Source organism: Theobroma cacao, chromosome 6, assembly GCF_053813885.1.
Source record: "Theobroma cacao isolate CCN51 chromosome 6, ASM5381388v1, whole genome shotgun sequence".
NCBI lineage: Eukaryota > Viridiplantae > Streptophyta > Magnoliopsida > Malvales > Malvaceae > Theobroma > Theobroma cacao.
The window spans coordinates 25,646,557-25,669,596 of NC_142644.1; the positions used below are offsets into that span (position 1 = coordinate 25,646,557).

Genomic DNA, 23,040 nt, shown 5'->3' on the forward strand with positions numbered 1-23,040 from the left:
CCATCGCCGGCGAAGGGGGCGGAGAAAAGGAAGAGAGCAAAGAGAAAAAATGGAGATTATTTTTTTTAGAGAAAAAGGCAACATAATAGTCAGGAACAAGAAGCATAGAGAAGAAATGACGAAAACCATACCTCAGTGCAAAAAGAGGCTCCAAACGACACCGTTCAAGTGAGGTAAAAAAAAATCATATGTCTTTCATAATTTATTGTGTTTTATATGAATTGGGCTTATTGTGGTGATTAATGATATATGGCAAAGTTAAATCATTTCAATATAATGTTTTAAAATCTTCAAATAGCATTCTGTAAGTAGGGAAATTAGCATGAGCAAAAGTGTAAAGATGCAAAGAGATAAAATGACAAGCATTTCATTTTAAAGATGATTAGTTAAAAACAAAAACAAAAAAAATGAAATAGGTAAAAATAAAAATAGGATGTTTCATAATATATAAAAAAAATGTAAAAAAAATGGAGATAGATAAGAATATAGGGATATATATATATATATATACATATATATATATATATATGTTTAAATGTATAATAAATAATAATAAAATTATGAAGAGATAGATATTTGGTTACAAAGGTAAATGAAAAAATAAATAAATATATAACAAAACAAAGAAATACATCTAATTGCTAAAACTAAATATATATAATATGTATACATGTAAAATGTAATGGAATAAGATCGGTAAAGTAAAAAAAAACAACAAATCAAAGGAGATAATTTTATGTAAAATGTAGAGTTAATAAAAATAGGATGAGATAATAGATTATTTAATACAGATAAAGAATCATTTAACTTAGTGCCGATGATGGGATCTTTCGGGGATCCTGCGAAGGCGGGTATTTCTTGAAAAGTTCATTAGGTGAAAAGATGTCCTCGGGTCCCACCAGTATGATGGGAGGACTCGAGAACCATCTTTAATAAAAGGCTTTTGCCCGAATTAGGTTCATTATGCACGAAATATTATTTTAAAAAGAAAATGTACGATGACCCCGAAGACGGGAATTATTCGTCGAATTTGCGAAGGCGAGTTTCTCGGATAATTCCCTAGGTGAGAGAATATCCCGAGTCCCACCAGTATGATGGGCGGATTCGGAAAATATCCTCGATAAAAGGTTATTTGTCCGGCATTTTTTATCTCATGCCATGCATTTCATCTCGCCACTCATTTGCATTCCATTTTAAGTTAAATAGGAGATAAAATAAAAAATAATAATTAAGGAAATCTAGTGAAATTAAAAATTAAAGCCCAATAGGATAATCTAAAAATGGTACCGTTCATGGAACGGGCGTCCGAGGGGTGCTAATCCTTCCCCGGGCGTAACCGTACTCCCGAACCTAGATCCAAAAAATTGTAGACCGGTTTAAGGTTCTTTTCGGTGGGCTTAAAATTAATTTAAGTTTGCATTGATTAGAATCGAGTCAATATGTGGCCAATCGCACCTAGTAAAAAAAAAGATTGGTGGCGACTCCTAGTTTAAATTTTTAGTGAGTTTTCACATTCACGTCTAGCGGTCGGGTTCCCGGACCCGCACGTTACGACACTTGGTTAGAGTATTCTTGTGACAAAGATGTTATATTTGGTTTGCCATGCTACCTTTTTGGTAAAAACACCTCGAATCGTCTAGGTTCAAATGCATTTATTGAAAAGGGTTTCAGAAGTTGGAAGTAAGTAAATAGTGGAGAAAATTGTTCACTTTTGAATCATGTTGGGAAAAATCCAAATTCCCCACACAATGTTGCTATAAAATCTTGTGAGGATTTATTGAAAAAATCTCAACATATTGATAGGCTTATCAAAAGACAAGCATCAGAAGAGATCTTGAATAATCGACTTAGGCTCAAAGCTTCTATAGATTGTGTTAGATGGTTAACTTTTCAAGCTTGTGCATTTAGAGGTCATGATGAAAGTCCATCCTCAAAAAATAGAGAAAACTTCATTGAAATGCTAAAATTCTTAGAATCTTACAATGACAAAGTTCATAAGCTTGTCTTGGAAAATGCTCCACGTGTTGCTAAGTACATATCCAATGATGTTCAAAAGGAGATTTTGCATATTTTGGCTAATATGGTGAGCAATTCAATTAGAGAAGAAGTGGGAAATGCTAAGTTTTGTATTATTATTGATGAAGCTCAAGATGAGTGTAAAAAAGAGCAAATGGTTATTATTTTGAGATTTGTTGATAGTGATGGTTTTGTTCAAGAACATTTCTTTGATCTTGTACATGTTAGCGATACCAGTGCAATGACTTTGAAAAAAGAGTTAGTGTCTGTTATTTCTCGCTATAACCTTCAAGTTGAAAGTATTCGAGATCAAGGATATGATGGTGCTAGTAACATGCGTGGTAAATGGAATGGTTTACAAGCTTTGGTACTTAATGATTGTCCATACGCATATTATGTGCATTGTTATGCTCATAGATTACAGTTAACATTGGTTGCAGCATCTAGAGAAGTAGTTCATATTCATGAATTTTTTACACAGTTGACTTCTATTGTAAATATTGTTAGTGCTTCTTCCAAAGACATGACCAATTACAAGCTGCTCAAGTAATTGACATTGCAAACATGATTGCTAGTGATGAACTTGAAACAGGTAGAGGAACAAATCAAGTGGGAACTCTACAAAGAACAGGAGATACTCGATGGAGCTCACACTTTCATTCTATTTGTAGCTTGACGAGAATGTTTGATGCAACCTGCACTATTGTGGAAAGTATTATTGACGAAGGGGCTAGTTATTTACAAAGAGGTGATGCTTCTGTTGCTAGTAAAATATTAGCATCATTTGAATTTATTTTCATATTACACTTGATGTATGAGATCTTGGGAATCACTAATGTTCTTTGCCAAGCATTACAATTACACTCTCAAGATATTTTAAGTGCAATTCATCTTGTTTTTACTACAAAATCACTCCTTCAGAAGTTGAGAGATGATAAGTGGTCTAATTTACTTGAGAATGTGAAAAAAATTTGTCAAAAACATGAGATAGAAATTCCTAACATGGGTGCATGATATATCTTGGGCAAAGGTCGATCTCGTTAACCAGATCTAACTGTGGAGCATCATTATCGAGTTGATATATTTTTAGTGACGATAGATACTCAATTACAAGAATTGAATTTGAAATTCAATGAGCAAGCTGTGGAACTTTTAACTTTAAGCACTGCTTTGGATCCTAATAACAATTACAAATCATTCAATATTGATAATATTTGCAAGTTAGCAGAGCATTTTTATTCTCAGGATTTCACAGAACAAGAAAGGCTTATTTTGAGGTTACAATTGAGGCATTACGAGCTCGATATACCTCATCATCAAAGTTTTGAAGATATTAAGACACTTTCTGAATTGTGCCAGATATTAGCAGAAACAGAAAAGTCAAAGAATTACCACTTGGTTGATAGATTAATTCACCTTATTTTGACTCTTCTGGTTTCTACAGCAACTACAGAGAGAGCCTTTTTAGCAATGAAAATTATGAAAACAAGACTCTGAAACAAAATGGATGATGAGTTTCTTACAGATAATTTAGTTATTTATATTGAGAAAGACATTGCTAGTCTTTTCAGCACAGAGTCAATAATTGATGAATTTGAGTCTAGGAAACATCGTCGAGCACAACTTTCTTAGATAACTATTATAAGTTTGTTTTTTGTTTTTTTATTTATATTTTATATAAAATTATTGTCTATTATGAATCTTTTGATCGTTGGTTAAATTCAACATATTAGTTTTAAAAATTTTTAGCTTTTATTTTTTTCGTCTTTGGCCCCCTCAACAAAAATTGGCTAGCTTTGCCCCTGCTTAGTCATATCCCAAAACCTTATAGTTTTCAGTAAGCCATGTTACATGATCAATGGAGAAAAGCCATGAACTCTGAAATTGAAGCATTGGAAGAGAACGAGACTTGGACTATAGTCCCTTTGCCAAATAATACATGCACAATTAGTTGCAAGTGGGTGTACAAAGTGAAGCTTAATGTTGATGGAACAATGGAGAGATACAAAGCTAGGTTGGTAGCAAAAGGCTATAGCCAAGTGAAGAGGTTTGACTATATTGAGACTTTTGGTCAATAGCTAAGCAGACAACAGTCAGAACATATTTTGCTATTGTAGCAGTAAAAGGATGGGATTTGTGTCAAGTGGACATAAATAATGCTTTCCTAAATGGAAAGCTTACTGAGATTGCATACATGGATCTATCATAAGGATACAAAGTGAAAGGTGATTTTCTTTCTGGTAGCAAATTGGCTTGCAAATTAAAGAAGTCTTTATATGGTCTTAAACAAGCCTCAAGACAATCAAATTTCAAGCTAACTGAGTCATTACTTAGTTATAGGTTCAAGCAGTCTAAAAGTGATTATTCCTTGTTCACATACATTACCACTAAAGGTGATTTTGTTGCTCTTTTAGTATATGTAGATGACATTATCATTGGAAGTGCATCATTTAGTGCTTCAGCTACAGTCAAAGAATTTCTCAAATCCAAATTCAAGTTGAAGGACTTGGGAGCATTGAGATATTTTCTTGGCTTGAAAATTTCAATGTCTACAAAGGTATCTTTCTCTGTCAATGCAAATATACATTAGATTTGCTCAATGAATGTGGGTTACTTAGAGCAAAACCTGTCACAACTCCTATGGATTATAATAACAAGTTGACCAAAGAAAATCATTCAGTTTTCCTTGAAAATGCCACACATTACAGAAAATTGGTGGGGAGACTAATTTATCTTACATTCACCAGACTTGACATCTTTTTTGTTGTACAATGCATCTCTCAATACATGGACAAGCCCAGACATTCACATTTACAAGCTACATATCATGTATTGAGGTATTTAAAAACAACACCTGGGCAAGGTATAATTGTCTCAATTAATTCTAGCTTACAACATCAAGCATTTACAAATAGTGATTGGGCTGGATATAAGGATACTAGAAAATCTGTTTCAGGCTTTGGTATTTTTTTTTGGTGGATCTATTATCAGTTGGAAATCAAAGAAACAATCTGTTGTAGCTAGAAGCTCAACAAAAGCAGAATATAGAGCATTGTCACAAACTTGCTGTGAAAGATTATGGATATTGTATCTATTGCATGATCTTGGGATTGAACATAAAGTTGTGGTCCTTATGTTTTGTGACAATCAATTTGCCATATACATTTGTAGGAATCCAATTTTGCATGCAAGGACTAAGCATATAGAATTTGACTGCCACTTCATTAGGGACAAAGTTCAAAATGGTACCATTGATCTTCAACATATTAATACTAAAGACCAGGTAGTAGATATATTTACTAAATCTTTACATCCTACTCAATTCCAATTCTTGATGTCCAAGTTAAGCATAGATGATATCCATGCTCAACTTAAGGGGTAATAGAAATATGTAATTTGTATTATAATGTTTTAATGTTTCAATTACTTATGTAATTAGCTAGGAATTAGTTACAGGGTCAATATGGTCTTTTGTATATGACTCTTTGTCTTTTTGCTCTTTTTGTTATTTGTGTATATGTTTGTACAGTAGCTTTTTCATCAATGGGAATGTTTCCCATTTTCTTCTTTCTAGCATTCTCTATTTTTTCCAATTTTATCATCAAACCCTCTCAATTTTCTCCAAAAAACCTTCTAAGACCCTAATAAGCATTGCATTAAACAACTTTTGTACAAACTTATACTAAAGCCATCACATCCAGAATGTACTCTTAACCCATCATATTAGGTAAACCACAAAACAAAAATTAGCCGTAAAAAGATCCATTTTGATTATGCAAGAATAAATTGTTGTATGAGTGTTTCAATTTCTTAAGTTTGACACTTATGCACAATTATGGTGAAAAGAAAAAGTTGCATAGAAACACAAATTCCAAGACATAATAAGGAATCTTAAAGAATGATGAACAGAAGTTTCTAAACTTAAAAGTGTTAGTGTAAGCCTTACAAGCCAATCGATTTTGTGCTTGTAAAACATTACATTGATTAGTCATATTTCATGTTAAATACATTATGGATATTTTATATAATGTATAAAGTATTTCTCTATCCATAAATTTATTTATGAAGAGTTATGAGAGACTTAAGTGGATAAAGTCCTTGGAACATAATGGCTTTGTAAAGAAATTATAAAGATTATAATTATGAGATTCATATGCATCAAAGCCTTATTCTTAAATATGTTCCCGGTTATTGTATTGTCAAGAATAAGGATATTAACAATGCTAAAAGGTTGGTAGATACTAAGCCTCCTTACTTTGGAAGTAAACAATTGATCTCATAGGTTGAAATACGTGAGATGCTTGGGGATAATATGTGGGTGCTTATTAAGGAACAAGTTCACTAAACATGACCCACTATGAGAGTTCCATTTGGTATTTCATTCAAGTATCTATGGAAATACTCTCATATGTCAGTAGTATAAGCAATCTTTAAACTTGCGATACTAGGTCATCTTGTATGTGAATTGTCATACTTTGATTTCACCTTTACGGGTCTAGATACGATCAGATGCTTAAACAGGGTGCTTTTGGATATGACATGAAACATGCAAAAATAAATGAATAATCTAGAGAGGATTCATCACTCCAAGTGATTTGAAAGGGACATATCTCATTTGCTCCTGAGTTATATTGACTAAAAGTCCTTGGTCAAGACAATTTTGATAGGTCAATATAGAAATTGTAGAACTAATACAAATAAATTAGAAAGTAGATACCGAGCCAGGCTTTTTATCTATTTGAGATATATAACAAAATGATTGAATTACACAGAGATATTGTACATTGAAAGGTTAGTCAAATCATATTGACTCTCCTGACGTTTGAGTGGTCATGATGTATTGTTAGATGCCGCTCATGATCTATAAATAAAAATATAAATTCTTAGTTGAATTAATTTGTATTTATTGTCAATATGTTGAGTACCTAATAGGTCACACACATAAGGTGAATTGTAAAAATTAATTTGAGTTCAATTGGATGTGATCTAATTGATTTTATAAAGGCTTAATCTAATTAAGTATTGGGTTAAATTAAATATGATTTGATGAAACATTAAATAAAGGCCCAATTAGCCCAAGACATTTTCTAATTCTTGATGAATATAAAATAGGTCAATTCACTTTATAAAAGAATCCTTTAGTCACCTCTTGAACGTATAGAAGAGTTCTGTTTTATTTTCTCATGTGTTGAGATAGGATCACAGTAAAAAAGAGAGAAACACAAAAGAGCTCAAAGTTGAGAGTTTACTAGCACAAACTTTAACTTAAGGGTTCACATACTCTTAGTGAAGAGATTTCGGTAAATCACTGTGTACATCATTATTAGAGGTAAGATAATTGTGCTGCTATGGTTTGATAAGTCCTAATTTATGTATAAAACTCAAAAACAAAAACCCAAGAAAGAGTCCACTAAAGTTTATAGACATCAAATTTTTAAGTATGTCAAAATTTTTCTCTTCTAATTTTTTTAAATTAATTTCAATTAAAGTAATCTATCACTTAAGAGATTAAAATTTTAATAATATTCTACTACGTATAATCCATCTTTAACATGATTGAATCTCTAACAACCTGTAGTCCTTGGGTTATGAAACAGTATATACCAATCCTTTACTGCAATCTACAAGACACAACAAGGAATCTCTTTTGACAAACAGGCAAAAGAATAAAAGTGCGATTGTTGAAAGTTCCCTTCAAAGGCAGATCAACTCTCTTAATTAATGAAAATTAAAGATCAAGGGAACTGAAAATGCTTCAAAACTGGTTTATAGAAATAAAAGAGATCAACCGCAGATGTTAGGAAAACAAATGGATCCAGGATATGAAAAAAGAAAAACTTTTTCCTTACGTCAAAAAATGGATCCAAGGAACAAATCAACCATAGATCTAAGGGAGGGACGAGGACCAAGGGAGACCTGAAATGGTTGGGAGGTGAGGGTCGAGGGAGACTTGAAATGGTTGGTAGGTGAAGCCGAGGAAGGAGGGACGAGGTAGACAGAGGCTGTGCTTACTGTGCTTAGACAGAGGGAGGGGAAGGGTGTTTTCTAAGGGACACTGTAGTAATAAGCTTCCGAAAAGTATTTTCATGCTTACTACACGGACCCTAATGATTTTCTATTTTCCTTTCCTTTTATTTTTATTTTTAAATTTATTATATAAGAGAAAACGTCATTAATCATTACTGCATGAAAAATTTATTAAATTTACATTAATAAATAAATAATCCTCACTCATCTTAGAAATTCCAATTCTTCCTATCATCAAAGTACTATAATCTTGATAATGTTATACATCTCTAAGTTCATTTAAACACTAAAATATTGAATCGCGTCGGAGCCAGCCTTGAAAATGAAATCTTAATTCAGAGCCGACCCTCAAAATTCATCGGGCTTAAATGGTTTTGCCAAGCTTGAACCAATACATCCAAAAGAAAACGCCATTGATTTCTGATGAAAAAAGTAAAATTTGGCAATTGGGAATTGGGAGGGATTGAGAGCCGGACAACATATCTGCCATTATCACAACAGAAAGTACTGGCTGATTTCACGATACCAACACCAAGAACCACTACTGTTTCTTCGACCCTCACACTTAATTATTGGATAGAGACTGAAAGCAAGATACTGTATAATCACTGAGAGTACATGTGAAGTGGGAGCCTAGGCTGTGCCACAGCCTCAAGTGGGAATTTTTTAGGGGTGGAAAGCCCGAAAATTTCCTCCATATTGAGATCTTCTTTTGCCATGTTTCCAGGCAATTTCCAAGTAAACCCATGTAAAAGATTAGCCAAACTTGCTTGAATGACCTTAATCCCGAGAGGATATCCAGGGCACATCCTCCTTCCAGCCCCAAACGGCAACAGCTCAAAATCATGACCTTTGACATCGATAGCCTTCCCAATGAATCTGTCGGGGCAAAATTCATCGGGGTTGTCCCAAAGAGTAGGGTCTCTCCCGATTGTCCATACGTTTACAAGAACTCTAGTGTCCTTAGGAATGTCATAACCAGCTAGTTGGCAGTCTTCTCGAGCAAGGCGAGGCACCAGCATGGGTGCCACAGGGTGCAAACGCATAGTCTCTTTAGCAATTGAGTTGACGTAGGGTAGGTTCGCAATGTCGTTTTCTTCTACCCATCTATCTCTACCGATTACCCTGTCTAGTTCTTCCGTGGCCTTTGCAAAAATTTCTGGCTTTTTCAAAAGCTCCGAAATTGCCCATTCTACGGTCACTGCTGAACTCTCGGTTCCACCAGCTATCAAATCCTGAAACATCAGTAATTCAAATATTATTAATAACATAAGCTACTGTTGCCCAAAATGAAAAATCAACTGTCCATTTTCTTTTCTTTACTTTTTCTTTTGTAAAGGAAATTTTCTGGTAGTTGTAACTTCATTGCCCATAGGCAGAAAGGGAAAGCAACCAACAAGTCTTTCATAATTCATATTAAAGCCAAAAACAATAAAAAAAAATTGAGTGAAGGCATGGAGCCTACTGGGAAGCGCACTACACAAATATCACATCTGTGTGTCTGCTCCTCCAATAACAACAATAAACAATGACTTCACCATCTTTTAATTAAGAAATTACTCAGTTTTTTTTTCTCCTTTTTTATGTGGAAGAGAATGGCTACTTTAATTATTTATGTAGACAAGAAATAATTAAGTCTGAATGTGCATTCCATTATTGATATATCCTTTGTGCAAGAAGGTTATTTCCCTTCCAAGTGGGGATGGCTACGGATTAGCAGGTCCCTCTTTTTGTAATGCTATGAGTATCTAATTTGTTTTTTCCTTTTTTAACTTAAAGTCCGAGTGACATGATGCCAACTATACGTCGACCTTTCTAGTAAATTGCAAGGAAATTGAAATGATCAAGGACTTGATGACTTGATCTAGATCAAGACTCAACAAGGCACCAGTCAATTTTGAAGACAGCCAGACAGCGAACAGAAAAATCCAAGAACGTGTATACTTGGTTTATATTTTATAAACAAAAAGAAATTTCAATAAATATTCTATTTCTCTATTGGCTAAAAAAATTATCTTTTTACGCAGAGAGAGAGAGAGAGAGAGAGAGAGAGAGAGCTGACCCGTTACCTGACTAAATGCCTTAACACCATGCCTTTCAAGCTTGACATCAAGATGGGGATCATCAGCAAGCTGCAAAAGCACATCCACCATATCCTTAGCAACATAATCTTTGACCCCTTTTCTCCTAGCATTATGTTCATCCAAAACGTGCTCCAAGAATCTGTCGAACTTCTTGCTCAGGGCCTTCATTCTCTTAATATAACCTTGCAAATCCAGGAAACTGAGCCAGGGAATCGAGTCGCCTATATCCAGCACCCCGTTAAGCAGGAACAACTCGTCAAGCATCTCCTTGAACTCCTTTGGGGTGACAATCTCATTTTCACCAGTCCCCTCCGTGTATTTTTTCCCCAACACCATCCTACTGATTACGTTAAGACTCAAACTCGAAAGATGATCTTTCAAACAAATCGGGGAACCGGATAAGTTGCACAAGCCTTTTAGCAACAAATTCATTTCTTCTCTTCGGATATACTCGTATGACTCCAGGCGTTTCGCACTAAAAAGTTCCGTTAGGCACATTTTACGTGCTTGACGCCAATACGGGCCGTACGGCGACCATGTAATGTCAGAGTAATTGTAAGTAGTATATTTGCCTGCAGCAATTTTAGGCCGGCCAGCGAAGGCAACATCATGAGTTCTAAGAATGGCCTTGGCCATTTCAACAGAAGAGCCCACGATAACGGGGAATGACCCGAACCGAAGTTGCATGATGGGCCCGTATTTTTGGGAAAGGGCATGGATGGATCGGTGGGGAAGCGAGCCGATGAGGTTGAGGTTGCCGATTATGGGCCAGGGCTTTGGACCCGGCGGCAAGTTTAATTTACGGCGACGGCGGAGACGGAGGGAGAGGAGGACGAGGGCTATTGTGGCAAGCCATGCTGCTAAGTAAGAAGCCCAAGACGGAGTTTCCATTTATTCTGTTATCTAGTAATGGGGATGGAGGAGGTGATGATGATGTACAAATGGTTGAGTGTGGAAGGGTCGAAATGAGTGGCTTGTATTTATAGACGAAAAAAAGAAAAAAAACAAAGGATCAAAGTTCAGAGACAATAATAGTTTAAGTTATGGGATACCCATTCTGCAATGGCGTTATTTGTGTGATGTGGGGACGTGGGATGAAATGTGTTCCTCGCTTGAATTCTTTACTTGAAAAGTGGAATCCAAATAGTCCTATTGCAATGAGTTCAGATGGCTTGACCGCGGACTTTGAACTTCGTGGAAATTCCTGCTAACTTTCTCCTCAGCTTCCTGGAAGTTATAGAATTTTCGCTTTTCATGAATCACGATGACTTGAGTGAAAAGGGGTGCAAATAATTTAGTTGCACTTGAAGTTGACCTGAGTCAATGCAGCCGGTGGCTCCATTCTTAGTGGCTCGGAGATATACCTTCGTTTTTTTTATTTTGTTTGAACTAGCTTGCTTTTCATTTTTCTACATGATGAAACCCCTGATTAAGTAGAGACAAAGAGAAATTTCATCTTAAGTAGGCAACTCGTTTTCCTTTTGCTATGAATCCCGAGGCAAATTTCAGTTAAAAATATGAATAATTAAAAAAACATTTTATGTTTTTTTTTAAATTAAGAAAAAGGAAATTCGGATACATATAATTTGTTTAAGTAAAATAATAAAAACATTTATCATTAAGTCCATTATTCAAATAAAAATATTTTATGATTTTATATATACAATATTAAAGGCATGTTTCATGCTATATATTCTAACATTTATCTTAATTCTTGTTCTTGTTGTTCACTTCTCTTTTATGATATGTTTCACTCGTTTTGAATAAATAAATTTACTAATTCAAATAATATGTTCCTATAAAAAGAGTTTATATATGAAAAACATGTTTTTAACAAAATGAGTTTAAATTAATTAGTGTAATTTTAAACCATAATTTTATTCCAAAATATATTTTCAAAAACTCATTCTTAATTTTGACATTAAAAAAAAAAAACACTGCGTTGTATATATACATCTTATAAATAAATGTGAACCTAAGTTTAAAATATAAGACTTTTGTGAGTATGGTTTTGTCATATTCACTAATTCTTTAAAGTAAACTTCCTTGACTATGCTCCCAAGGGAGGTTGAGGTCCCTATGACATTTTGGGCCCTCGCCTGACAATCACCAAATCTAATTAGCAGCTCAAAATTGGAAAACTTCATCAAATCTTCTTCTTCTTTTTTTAATGAAAAACTTTCAATAAATCGTAATCAGTGAAATTAATGATAAAATGAGTAATTAATGAAATTATTTAAACTATTCTTATTGGAGTGATGACCACGAAGGGCATTCTCAAGGTATGAATGTATTTATAGTTTTAGATAAACCCAATGAACCTAAAGATAGATGTGGGTTTCTCTTAGTGGCGGGTTTTTAATTTATTTTTATTTTTATGAGTATAAAATTATAAATATATAAGTTGTCACCCCTGTTTAATTTAAATGAATTAGTTTGGCATTGTGGTAAATCATTTTTGTTAAATTTTAGAGGTTCGGGTTCAATTCTTTGAGGTCCAAAATTTGAAGTTATTTTTCTTTTTATTTTATAGAGTAAACTCAAATTTTGAAAATATTTTTCTTATTTTTTTTCGTATAGAGTAAAAGATGCATTGCTTAACTATAAGTGTAAATCAAAATTTTGAAATTATTTTTTTATTTTTCTTTTTTTATTATAAAGTAAAAGATACATTGCTTAACTTTGTTTAAAGAGTATAATTGCCTAAAGGGTATAATTTTTTATTTTAATTTTTCTTACAATATGTTGATTTGATTTAAACACTTATACGATATGTATTTTTAAAAAAAAAACCCTTCATTTTTTAAATGTAATTTTACTAGAATATTTTGTATTATTGTATAAAATATGTTATGGTTCTATGAAGCAAAAGATGCATTGTTTAATTGCCTAAACAACATAAATTTTTAGTTTAATTTTTTTTACAATCTATTCATTCGATTTAAGCAATTATGTAATATGTCATACGTTAGCATAAAAAACTGACTAAGAATGTGATTAAAATATTTAAAAATTTTCAATAATCTTATCTTCCTTTTTAAAATTAAATAGGTATAAAGTGATTGCTAGAAACATTAACATGGATTTAGTTATCAATGAATTTGAAAATATAAAATCACGTTGAGCATAGCTTATAATGTCTAATGTGAAAATCTAATATTAATTTTTCTTTCTGCTTTATATTTATTTATATTGATGAATTTGAAAATTTATATTCAAACTGTTAATAAAATTTTATGTTATAATTTAATTTTATTTCAAAAGTGATTAATTTTTTACTCTAAATCGAGTTATTGATCCGATCCACAACTTTATATGATTGCTCTTTAACCATTTTTCAAATAAAATTCAGGATTCCCTATCGCAAAATTAAAATTAAAAACATTTATTTGATGGAGCTATTTCCTATTAATTAACAATCAAAAAAGCAAACATGCAAAGCACTCATACAATATTACGTTAATTATTCAATTCAAACATAAAACAATAACTTTTAACAACCATCTCCTTGGAGTCATCCATACCTAATTCTTTTTTTTTTTGGATAAACACACCTAATTCATTTTTAACTTCTTAAGTGTAATTATGAAGACAAAAATAAATAATTTCTTTATTTTTTTCGCTTTAATTTTACTTATTTGTAGTACTATGGTTTTTTGTATAATGTGAAAACTTAAAAGGATAGTTGGCTGCAATTTTCACATTGAATAATTATTATAGACCCGACAAATCTTTAATTTATTTTCAACCATATTGCTACCCTTCTGTGTTTCCATGGCAAAATGATAATGACAAATAAATTAAACAAATAGTACAAAGGAGATATCGACAAAGACTTGTCGTGGATGGGTCATTATCCTTTGAATAATCTATAACTATATTTAAAGGACATCAAAGGGCTTCCTTGTTTGACATTTGGTAATATTGTCTGAAGAAGAATAGCTCTAAAGGGCTTCCTTCCATCAATATAATTATTACTTTTTCTTTTTTTTTTCAACAGTTAGTATTAAATATTAAATTATATTTAATAAATATTAAAATAACAATTAAAATGTAATTGTCTTTCTTTACATTAAAAGTTAAAAAAATTGAATCCAAGTATTTACTTGAGAAAAAATATATACATGTCGATCACTGAATCAAATTATACAATACAATTTTTTTTATCAAATTAAAATATGGAACTATTATTCATAAAAGTTCAATTCTAATTTTTATAAATCTTAAATTTTAAGTTTTCTTATATTTAAATGTATTCTCTATTTTTTACTTTCTAAAATAAAAAATACTAACTCATAAAATAACAATCTAAGGGAATTTAAATATATATATTAACATAACTTTAGTATCTATTTGCAAACATGGCAAGATGGAGAAAAAGAAATAGTAAGAAATGATGGACTTATATATAGTCTTGCTAAGGTATATGTCCTTAAGTAGTGTTTGATATGAGAGAAGTGAGAGTAGATTCCGTACAATGTACCTAAGTAAATTATATTAGAGTATTTATTTTGAAACAAATCACTGTAATGTAAAATTGTAATAAATCACATTACAGTTAATAAATGTAATATGATTGCAGTCTAAAACCAATACAATCAGATTGCATTGCACTTTATAATGTTATTAAAGATAATTTTACCCTTCAATTTTGTTACTTTGTTAAAAATGTTTTAGAATGTTATAATTTATTTTTTTATATAGATTTCAATGATATTTTTTTATTATTCTTAATAGTTATGGTGCTTATCAATAAAATTTATATTATTCTTTTTAAAAAATTAAAATAAAATATATAACATAGAAAATTATATTAAAAATGAAAATAAAATATATAAAATTATAATAAAAATAAAATATATAACATTAAAAATATATTTAAAAATAATATTATATAAAAAATAATAAAAAATAAGTAATGATGGCTACAATAACAACAATTATATATTTTGTAAAATTATATTTTGTACATGTCAATGTACACCGACAATTAGATTTGATAACATAATTACTATTGTATATTTATTTCATAAAATTCTCTTAACTCAATTGAAAAAAAAAATTTACCATCTAGAACGCATCACACAAACAGTAACCTAATAATTAAATAAATAAATCACTTATTATTACATTTTGGACTATAATTTTTTTCTCCCGCAATTGCTGACATCTAGAATCATATCGAAGGTGACGAACCATGATTCACATCATTATTTGTTTATCTTTTTTAACATTGTTTATATCAAATTAGATGGGTTTTGAATACCAATCTATTTCTCAATATCCGAAACTAATTCCTAATATTGCGTCTATAGAGTTATGGATCAACTAATTAAATGACCCAACATTTTATTTCTTTACAGGAAAGCCATTATTGAGAGAAAACTCTGAAATTATATGAACAAAATTGCTATCATTCGATTGAGGAAGGAAACCATGATTTTCTTTTCTCTTTTTGTAAATGTTCGTCATATATAAATGAAGGAAATATATTGACTATTGCCAAATGCCGACTAACTAGGCCTAAAACGGCCCAACTTTTGTCATGTAGGACCTAGTTAGTACCAAATGAACTTGCCATTGCCAGATTAGTGGTTCTGGATTTTGCTACGTCGTGTCATGGGATACCACACAAATGATAACACCTCTTTTAACACTTAAATTTCATAAGAAATTAACTCGATTGATAAATTGTCGATTTTAATAATAAATTAATTGATTTCGAATTTTATCAATCAGTAACCTGTTTCAAATCTCCACAATTAATGTTGGAATTTTATTTAAAATGTTGAAAATTTGAAGATAATTTTGTTGTGAAAGAATGGACCAACAACAACAACACGAGCATCGAGTAGTGTTGATAAGAATCGAGACAGGTTGGTGTCTGATTTTCCTTTAGCCTACTTGATGTCTTGTCAGTCTCAAGTTAGTGCTCTCTATTGTAAGATGTAACGCCAAACAAAAAGATGAAGATCCTTACTAATATCTTCTTAATAATTACATTTCCAGCAACATCCCAAACACGCAATCTTAAGTTTTTTAACATCTGCTTACAAAAAGTTATTCAATGTTACTATATTGCAATTGAAAAAAAATTGTAGAGAAAAGGGAAACTAACCGACGTAATTTTAAGCAGCCAAACCTTGTGCTGGATGAAGATAGAAATAACTGTTAACTTTGATCCCAAATCCATCAAGCTTCTTATCCAAAACCAAGTGTGATATGAGACAGACACCAAGTGAGAAGAAATAGTTTTGGTCTCAAGCCCTCGTGGAAACCTCAAAATGGAAACCTCAAAACGTTGTCATTCCGAAGGCCCATATTTGAAGGTCAGATGGTATGGCGGGCCTTGTTTAGTTCGCCCTCGCCTTGGCATTGTGTGAAAGCCAGGACCATCTTTACCAGATGTTGGTAAACTTATTATTCAATTCCCCATCTCTTCGAACCTTAATACTAATTTAGATTGCATAAAAATACTATGATACAACAGCATGCTTACAAACTCTATATCATATACACCCCTAGCTAGTTTTAAAATAAGTATGCCGATTGCTGACCACTATTGGGATCCAGCACAAAGGGCTAATGAATTATACACCTAAGTTTTGATTAAAAATAAAATAAAGAAAAAATTGAGCACCATGACTCCTATTTTGGATCATATTGAAACACTGTTGGGTACTCCCCTGCATGTTACCCCAGGGCCTGAGCTAGGTGCAAGTAGCTCATACGATATCACCCCAGCTCCACACCGGTTCTTGAGGCTAGGGTCAGCATTCCTTTTCTCAATCTCCTTTTCTATCCGTCGGATCTCCGCGGAAAATCCGAAAGATGCCTCAATTATCTCAGCATCACCGGACCAAATCGATGGTTGCTGTCTTTCCCCCAGGTACTCCTCGTCGGGCGAGTGCGTGGACAAGGTGTCGACCACGGCCATGTATTTCGTAGCTTGTAATAAACTTGGCAATGCTGATAGGAAATATTTTTGTGGATCAGCTAGGAAATTAGCATACTCTGGGTCATTTTCTTCGGGTATTAATCTTCTCATTAGAGGTGGGTGGTTAGGCACATAACCACCGTAAGGGTACTGTCCGAAATTGAGTGCAGCGTGTTGGGCGGATGCAAGCCAAATGATGGTGGTGAGGATGGAGACTAGGTCGTCAGCGGTGTTCAACGTAGGCCACCAGTCCTCGTGGCTGATATCGGCGTGGCCTACGTGGATGGACTCATGGTACCAGGATTGTAGCTCTTTGTCATTGCTTATCACGCTTGAATTTGGGTAGTATCGGTTCACGTAGGTTCGAACCCAATTCTCAATCGCGTTCCAAATAAGCAGCCCGTCCGAGGCGTATGGGTAGTCTTCGATTAGGAGCTTTACACCATGTGGCTGTGTTGGGTCAGGTTCCGCAATTCCCCTGTATAATGAAAGGACAATTCATCTGTTAGGTTCAGTTTTAAGATTTTCAACCACCAAATTTAGCAAAACATAAATTCCATGTCGAGAAAGAACTCGGAGGTCTTATACAGAAATGTCTATGTTCCAATTTGTCTCCTGTTGGCGTTGAATTATTTGTTTTCCATTTCAATCGTTTATAAAATTAAAGACACAATCAGTATTTTACCTGCGAATTAGATCAGCAGGTAGGCCCTCCTTGTCAAAGCGCCAATGGCTCCGGTAGGCGGCAGCACTCATCTCCATGCAGTAGCGACCGGGAGTGAAGCAAGACTCGATAACACCATCCGCGCTGATCAAGGTTTGGCGAGCTACAGAATTGATCTCTAGTGTATATCTCATATGTGGATCCAAAAGCTTAAAAATTGGGTGCATTGCGCTCAATTGCCTATGCGCCGCAAGTATAAATGGCTCCATGCATGCATGTGTACGTAACCTATTGTCATTAAAAATAATTCAGCTTATGATAATAAAATCATAGCAAATATAATTTGATGTTTAAGGAATATAAGCTTTGCTTACCAGTGGTTAACCAATTGGTGAACTCCGGCGTCGTTAGAGCAAACGTGAGCCTTAGCCAACTGCCAAATCCAATTGGTAGTTGCATCGACAGGAGGCGTGACAACACGCTTGGATCGTGAACGTGGTGCAGTGGGTGGGAGGCTTAGTTCTATTGCGATTGGCTTCAAAGTTCCGCTAGGAGTCAAGAAAAATATGGTACGAGTACCATATGATTTTTGCCCATCAAGTGCATTAATCCGATCAAGAAATGGTAGGTAAATGTCATGATAATCCACAATAAACAGCTTGTTTTCTTCCAAAGCCTGAACAAAAATTTAACAAATACAAGAAAATTAACATATTTGACATTCAGAAAGTGACGATTAAAACACTATGATTTGATAAAATAATTATGAAAAATTACCTGTTTTACAGTCATGCCATTGAGCTGGCCCACGATGTGTTCTTCCTTGAGGGCAGATTCCTGTGGACCATAGATTTCAGGGTCGAGCTTGCTCACTGGTGGAAAAGTTGCAAGTCTCTCGATGTTGACAGGGTTGACACCTGCCAATGCTTGACGGGCAAATTCGTCATCTCGCAACCAAGCAAACTTGTCCTCTGCATATGGGGATCACAATTTTCTTTCAGCAAAAGTAGTCTTAAACCTTTTTGACCCACATGTAAAATGCGTACACATTATAGTGCACTCTGCCATCATAAAAAAGATTGTTCGCATATGGAAATTAGACTTTGTGATAGGCAAGCGATTTGTACTCACTGGAAACTACTTTGGGGGTTTCAAATTTGAGGAGTCCTTCGCTAGATTCTTGTATTTTGCTGACCATTTTTGGTAGTGGAAGGTTCTTCACGAATTCCTCTTGTAAACCTAATTTGAGGAGGAGCCCTTCTTTGTAAAGGCCATCGATGTCAGCAAAGGAGTTTATGTCGCGGTTATAGGCTGAAATGCTGGCTTTTAATTGCGGGAGCAAGTTGTGAAGCACTGCTCTAAGCCTCCCGGCAGAGAAAGTATTCTGCTTTGACTCCTCAAATTGTTCATCTCTAGGCACATACGTCGGCAATGGCTTCTCAACTCGGCTCTCTGCTTGAATGTCTGCCATTTACAAATTAGAATTAGAATTTATTAGCCTCATCACGGCTACCCTAAAAAATTAAAGGTGACACAGTATTGATTCATTCACATGCTGTTAGCTTTCACTCGCATCAAAGTTTCCAATACAAAACCATACCAGTTAATCCCAAATTTTTTATAATAGGTATTCTTTTAGTTGACAATAGGATAGTGAGATTTAAAAGTTTAATATTCCATATCCAAAGTTATTTAAAAAAAAAAACCCCAGTGGAAAAAGTAAAGACAGAATGTGGCGCTGGACCACTAATTCTGGTCATCAGCTTTTTTAACAAATAGACAATCACAAAACAGTACACCAGTCCCATTTATAAATTGATAAAGAAATTTTCCACAATGATTCCACCTTTTTCCTTCCTGCAATCAAAGTATTCCAAGGGATCTTTCTAAAGAGCAGCCTTGTTTATCACGTGCTCAATTTTTGTTTAACTTTTTTTTTATAGTAATTCTTAAGGCATACAAGCTATCTAGAATTGGCATCAGAAAATGGAAATGGTCGAATCAGTAGCATATTTACCGGTTTCAGTTGGAGGACGCCCTGTACGACACCGTCTTGGGTAAGGAATTTTTTCACCTCCAAGCGTTGGCCTAGCAAATTCATTTCCCCTGTCTGGATTTCCCAAGTCATTGTACACATTGAAGTCGTAAATCCTGTCTGAGAGTTTTCTGGCTCCTTTGCCATTGCCCCTGAGATCCCTTAGCTCCTTCTCTCTTAGTGCTTTAAGACCTTTGGGTGTCTCGCTCGGTAAATAAGGCTGCTCAAAAAGGGGCAAACTAAATATCAGAAATGATCGTTCTACCGGTATTACATTAACTACTGTTTTCAATTATTGCAGCTAATGATTTGATGTTTTCGGTAATCGACCCGATCCTGCCTACAAAACCCGACAAAATTCTGACTAGTTTTTATGGTAGCTGGGAGCTGGCTTCCTACCATGTTCCCTTTCGGCGTGCTGGTCCAGCCACCCAATATTAAGGAAATTTGTTATTGTTACCATGTTCTTTTCCCAATTCACACTCATATTTATTGTACCCAACTTCCGATTCAACCTCAGCCTTAAAACTTGGTTAAATTAATTTATAGTACTACATTTATGAAAAGGGTCACGGTTCATTTTCTTGGTCAGATTAACTTATCAATCAATTAACAATAAAACCTAGCTCGCATGCGATAATGCCTAGTTTAAATAATTGGATATCCAAGTAAGAAAAGAAATGAAAGGAAATTTCAATATCAGCTAGCTCTGACTGGTTCAACTTTGTCCTTTGATAAAGATTTAAAAGCTTACAAGCTATACGGTTTTGACCTTTTGTATGCTTTTTCATTGAACAGATGTCAATTCTCAAGAACACGAAAAGGAGAATCTAACTGGCATTGCACCAAAAAGTCTAAACATTTGAAAATGAACAGGGAGGGGATACTAATCAATTTGGAAATAATAACTAAAAACATACTAATTGAGAAAGTAAAACTAAGCGAGTGAGCGAGCGTTATCATATTACCAAGCAAATAAGGTAAGAGAGCGTTACCTGATTAGAGAAGAATATCCTTTTTCCAGGATGATCTTTCTTGGATTGTACCCAGGAGTTGCAAGGAAAATGCACTGGACCGCAGGCAAATCCTTCAATGGTGATGCTCTCTAGGAAAAACTCCTTTTGGTGCTTGTTTGTCACTGTGATAGCCCCTGGTACCCCAAAGTTGGAGTCCACAATAAATTCAGCAGTGTAATGGACCCTCTCAGCTTTAACGTTCGCTTTCTTGGACCAATCCTTCAGCACTGCCTCGCTGCTTTTCTTTGGACCCTTGGTTTCTTCAATTTAGAGATTAAAAAAAAACCCAGTATTAAACAAAAGTTTTTTTACAGTAAACACAAATTAGTACCAGCTTTAATCCTCGCATGAAACTGGGGAAAGTTGAAAATTTGGTTTTGGGATCAAATTGAGCAACAGGAAGCTGAAAAAGTGAATAACCCAAAATGAAGAAAAACCAGATATTGGCACAAATGATCACTTTTTTTTAGCAAAAACCAGGAACAATCTAAAGACAAAATCCAGGAAGAAGCAGAAGGACTTACTAGGATCTTCTTCAGTGCTAATGAGTTCCAAAACAACATTCCTTCCGATCTTGTCGGTGAAAGCATCCAAATGCTTAACCAAAGTCTCTTTAAAGTCTTCCTTGTTCTTATTCCTGACCGTCACGGCAGCTCTGACCTTAAATTTAACCGCTTTTTCCTTTTGATCAGGCACAGCCTTTATCAAATCTTCACTAATAGCAGCCACGGGAGGCTTGGCAACTTTCCTCAAACGTACCCTCCTTTGCTCCAATGGAAGCAAGACAGGGTTAACCAAGAACTGGTTCTGCTTGCGTTGGAAAGTGGTACTAGTACAATTCAGAAACACTTTTGATGAAGATAGAAATGATGATCTCTCAATCAAGGAACGACCCATCATTTCTTTAGCCAGTGCCATTGTTCTGTTAAATTCCCTCTCTCTCTCTCTTTCTCTCCGTGTCAAAAACAGTTTCTTTTTCTTGTTGTCAGAGTTGTTTCTGCAGAGAAGAGATACGGGGAGTTTTTAAGAGAGTGATGATTTTTCTCTTTTCCTTTCGTATTTTTGAGGAGTTGAGAAAGCAGTTGTGGGCAGTCCTCTAATTTATAGGCAAATTACAAAGAGGGAGGAAGAAAAGTTCATAGACTAATGTGTCCTGTGGTTTCTCACCGTCCACACGTTTTTCAAATTTTTTGTATTGTGAATGTAACATTAGCGGTCTTTTGATGTTTGCTGCCCTGCTACACTATTTCCATTTGTTACTCAATTTTTGATTTATTGCTACAGATATAATAATCAAAGAAACTAGGCAACTGAGTCAAAGCGAGTTTAAGCTATTCCGAGTAAACGACGCGGCTGGGGAAAGCGATGAGAAAGTGGGAAAATAGTTGCTGGAAAAGGACACTTATCTCCTTGTCTTATAAATAAATGGCAATAATCTTCTTGTGCATTAAAAAACATGTACGTTATCTGTTTACTAGTATTGTATATGGGTAAATGTTAAATCTAATGTTAGAAATATTTGAGAAGAAACAAGAAATTTTAAAAAGAAAAAAGAGTATGATTTTAAAGGCATCAATTAACAACTTTTTTAAAGATATTTTCTCAACTTCCAAAATATAATAAAATTCTTAACACACTTATCAAAATTATAAAAATGACATAATAAGATTGTTATTCATATAATAAGTTAATGTATTTATTTTTTAATAAAAAAATTATTTTTTCCCATAATATAACTATTCAATAATTATATTTAATAACCTTTCATAGTATAACCATTAAAAAGTTATATTTTAACAAGATAATTATTTATAATTCTTTAATCTCAACTTTTTATTAATATGTCCAATGTATATTAACAAGCTATCTGACATCTAAAACTATATATATATATATATATATATTGACAATTGAAGAGGGAAAAAAACAGTCTTATTTGCCATAAATGATCGAGTCGTTAATTGTAGATGTGATTACCAACTGCTAAATATATGAATTACGAAAATATTATTTGTTTCATTGTCTTTCTTTCAATGTTTTTGTCTCACCTAATATAATAATAATTTATTGATTTAATTATAATATCTTATTTATAAATTATTAATATATTAAAGAATTAATAGATTTTACCTTTAAATTATTTAATAATTCCATATTAGTGTGCGAGAATACAAATATTTAAGACAAATAACATAACTCTATAAATTATTATAGACAAACAGTACCTACTTGATGATTGGGGGAGCCATTTATACATGACT

General features: G+C 33.6%; 3 protein-coding genes across 3 annotated transcripts; 1 reads left to right on the plus strand and 2 right to left on the minus strand.

Moving 5' to 3' along the window:
- The first annotated feature begins 1,957 nt into the window (after positions 1-1,957).
- Positions 1,958-2,566, plus strand: LOC148762226 (uncharacterized). Its single transcript, XM_088807663.1, has one exon. The coding sequence runs from the start codon at positions 1,958-1,960 to the stop codon at positions 2,564-2,566; it is 609 nt and encodes a 202-aa protein (XP_088663789.1).
- Positions 2,567-8,506: 5,940 nt separating this feature from the next.
- LOC18596233 (trimethyltridecatetraene synthase-like) lies at positions 8,507-11,141 on the minus strand. The gene is made up of 2 exons (XM_018123758.2): positions 10,113-11,141; positions 8,507-9,278 (listed from the first exon to the last, which is right to left on the minus strand). The coding sequence occupies exons 1-2, from the start codon at positions 11,016-11,018 to the stop codon at positions 8,649-8,651; spliced, it is 1,536 nt and encodes a 511-aa protein (XP_017979247.1). The 5' UTR covers positions 11,019-11,141; the 3' UTR covers positions 8,507-8,648.
- Positions 11,142-16,566: 5,425 nt separating this feature from the next.
- LOC18596234 (linoleate 13S-lipoxygenase 3-1, chloroplastic-like) lies at positions 16,567-21,870 on the minus strand. The gene is made up of 8 exons (XM_007024584.3): positions 21,304-21,870; positions 20,759-21,039; positions 19,746-19,983; positions 18,860-19,192; positions 18,506-18,699; positions 18,103-18,404; positions 17,750-18,016; positions 16,567-17,542 (listed from the first exon to the last, which is right to left on the minus strand). Exons 1-8 carry the CDS (start codon positions 21,695-21,697, stop codon positions 16,786-16,788), a joined length of 2,766 nt encoding a protein of 921 aa, XP_007024646.1. The 5' UTR covers positions 21,698-21,870; the 3' UTR covers positions 16,567-16,785.
- Positions 21,871-23,040: the final 1,170 nt, after the last annotated feature.

Bases quoted from the DNA above. Each gene is read 5' to 3' on its own strand.
- LOC18596234 (XM_007024584.3), bottom strand. From the start codon at position 21,697: ATGGCACTGGCTAAAGAAATGATGGGTCGTTCCTTGATTGAGAGATCA. The intron at 18,700-18,859 runs GTGAGTACAAAT...CCCCATATGCAG, and splicing joins AACCCCCAAAGTAGTTTCCA to AGGACAAGTTTGCTTGGTTG. The intron at 18,405-18,505 runs GTAATTTTTCAT...ATTTTTGTTCAG, and splicing joins ATGGCATGACTGTAAAACAG to GCTTTGGAAGAAAACAAGCT.
- LOC148762226 (XM_088807663.1), top strand. From the start codon at position 1,958: ATGCTAAAATTCTTAGAATCTTACAATGACAAAGTTCATAAGCTTGTC.
- LOC18596233 (XM_018123758.2), bottom strand. From the start codon at position 11,018: ATGGAAACTCCGTCTTGGGCTTCTTACTTAGCAGCATGGCTTGCCACA. The intron at 9,279-10,112 runs GTAACGGGTCAG...CTGATGTTTCAG, and splicing joins GTGTTAAGGCATTTAGTCAG to GATTTGATAGCTGGTGGAAC.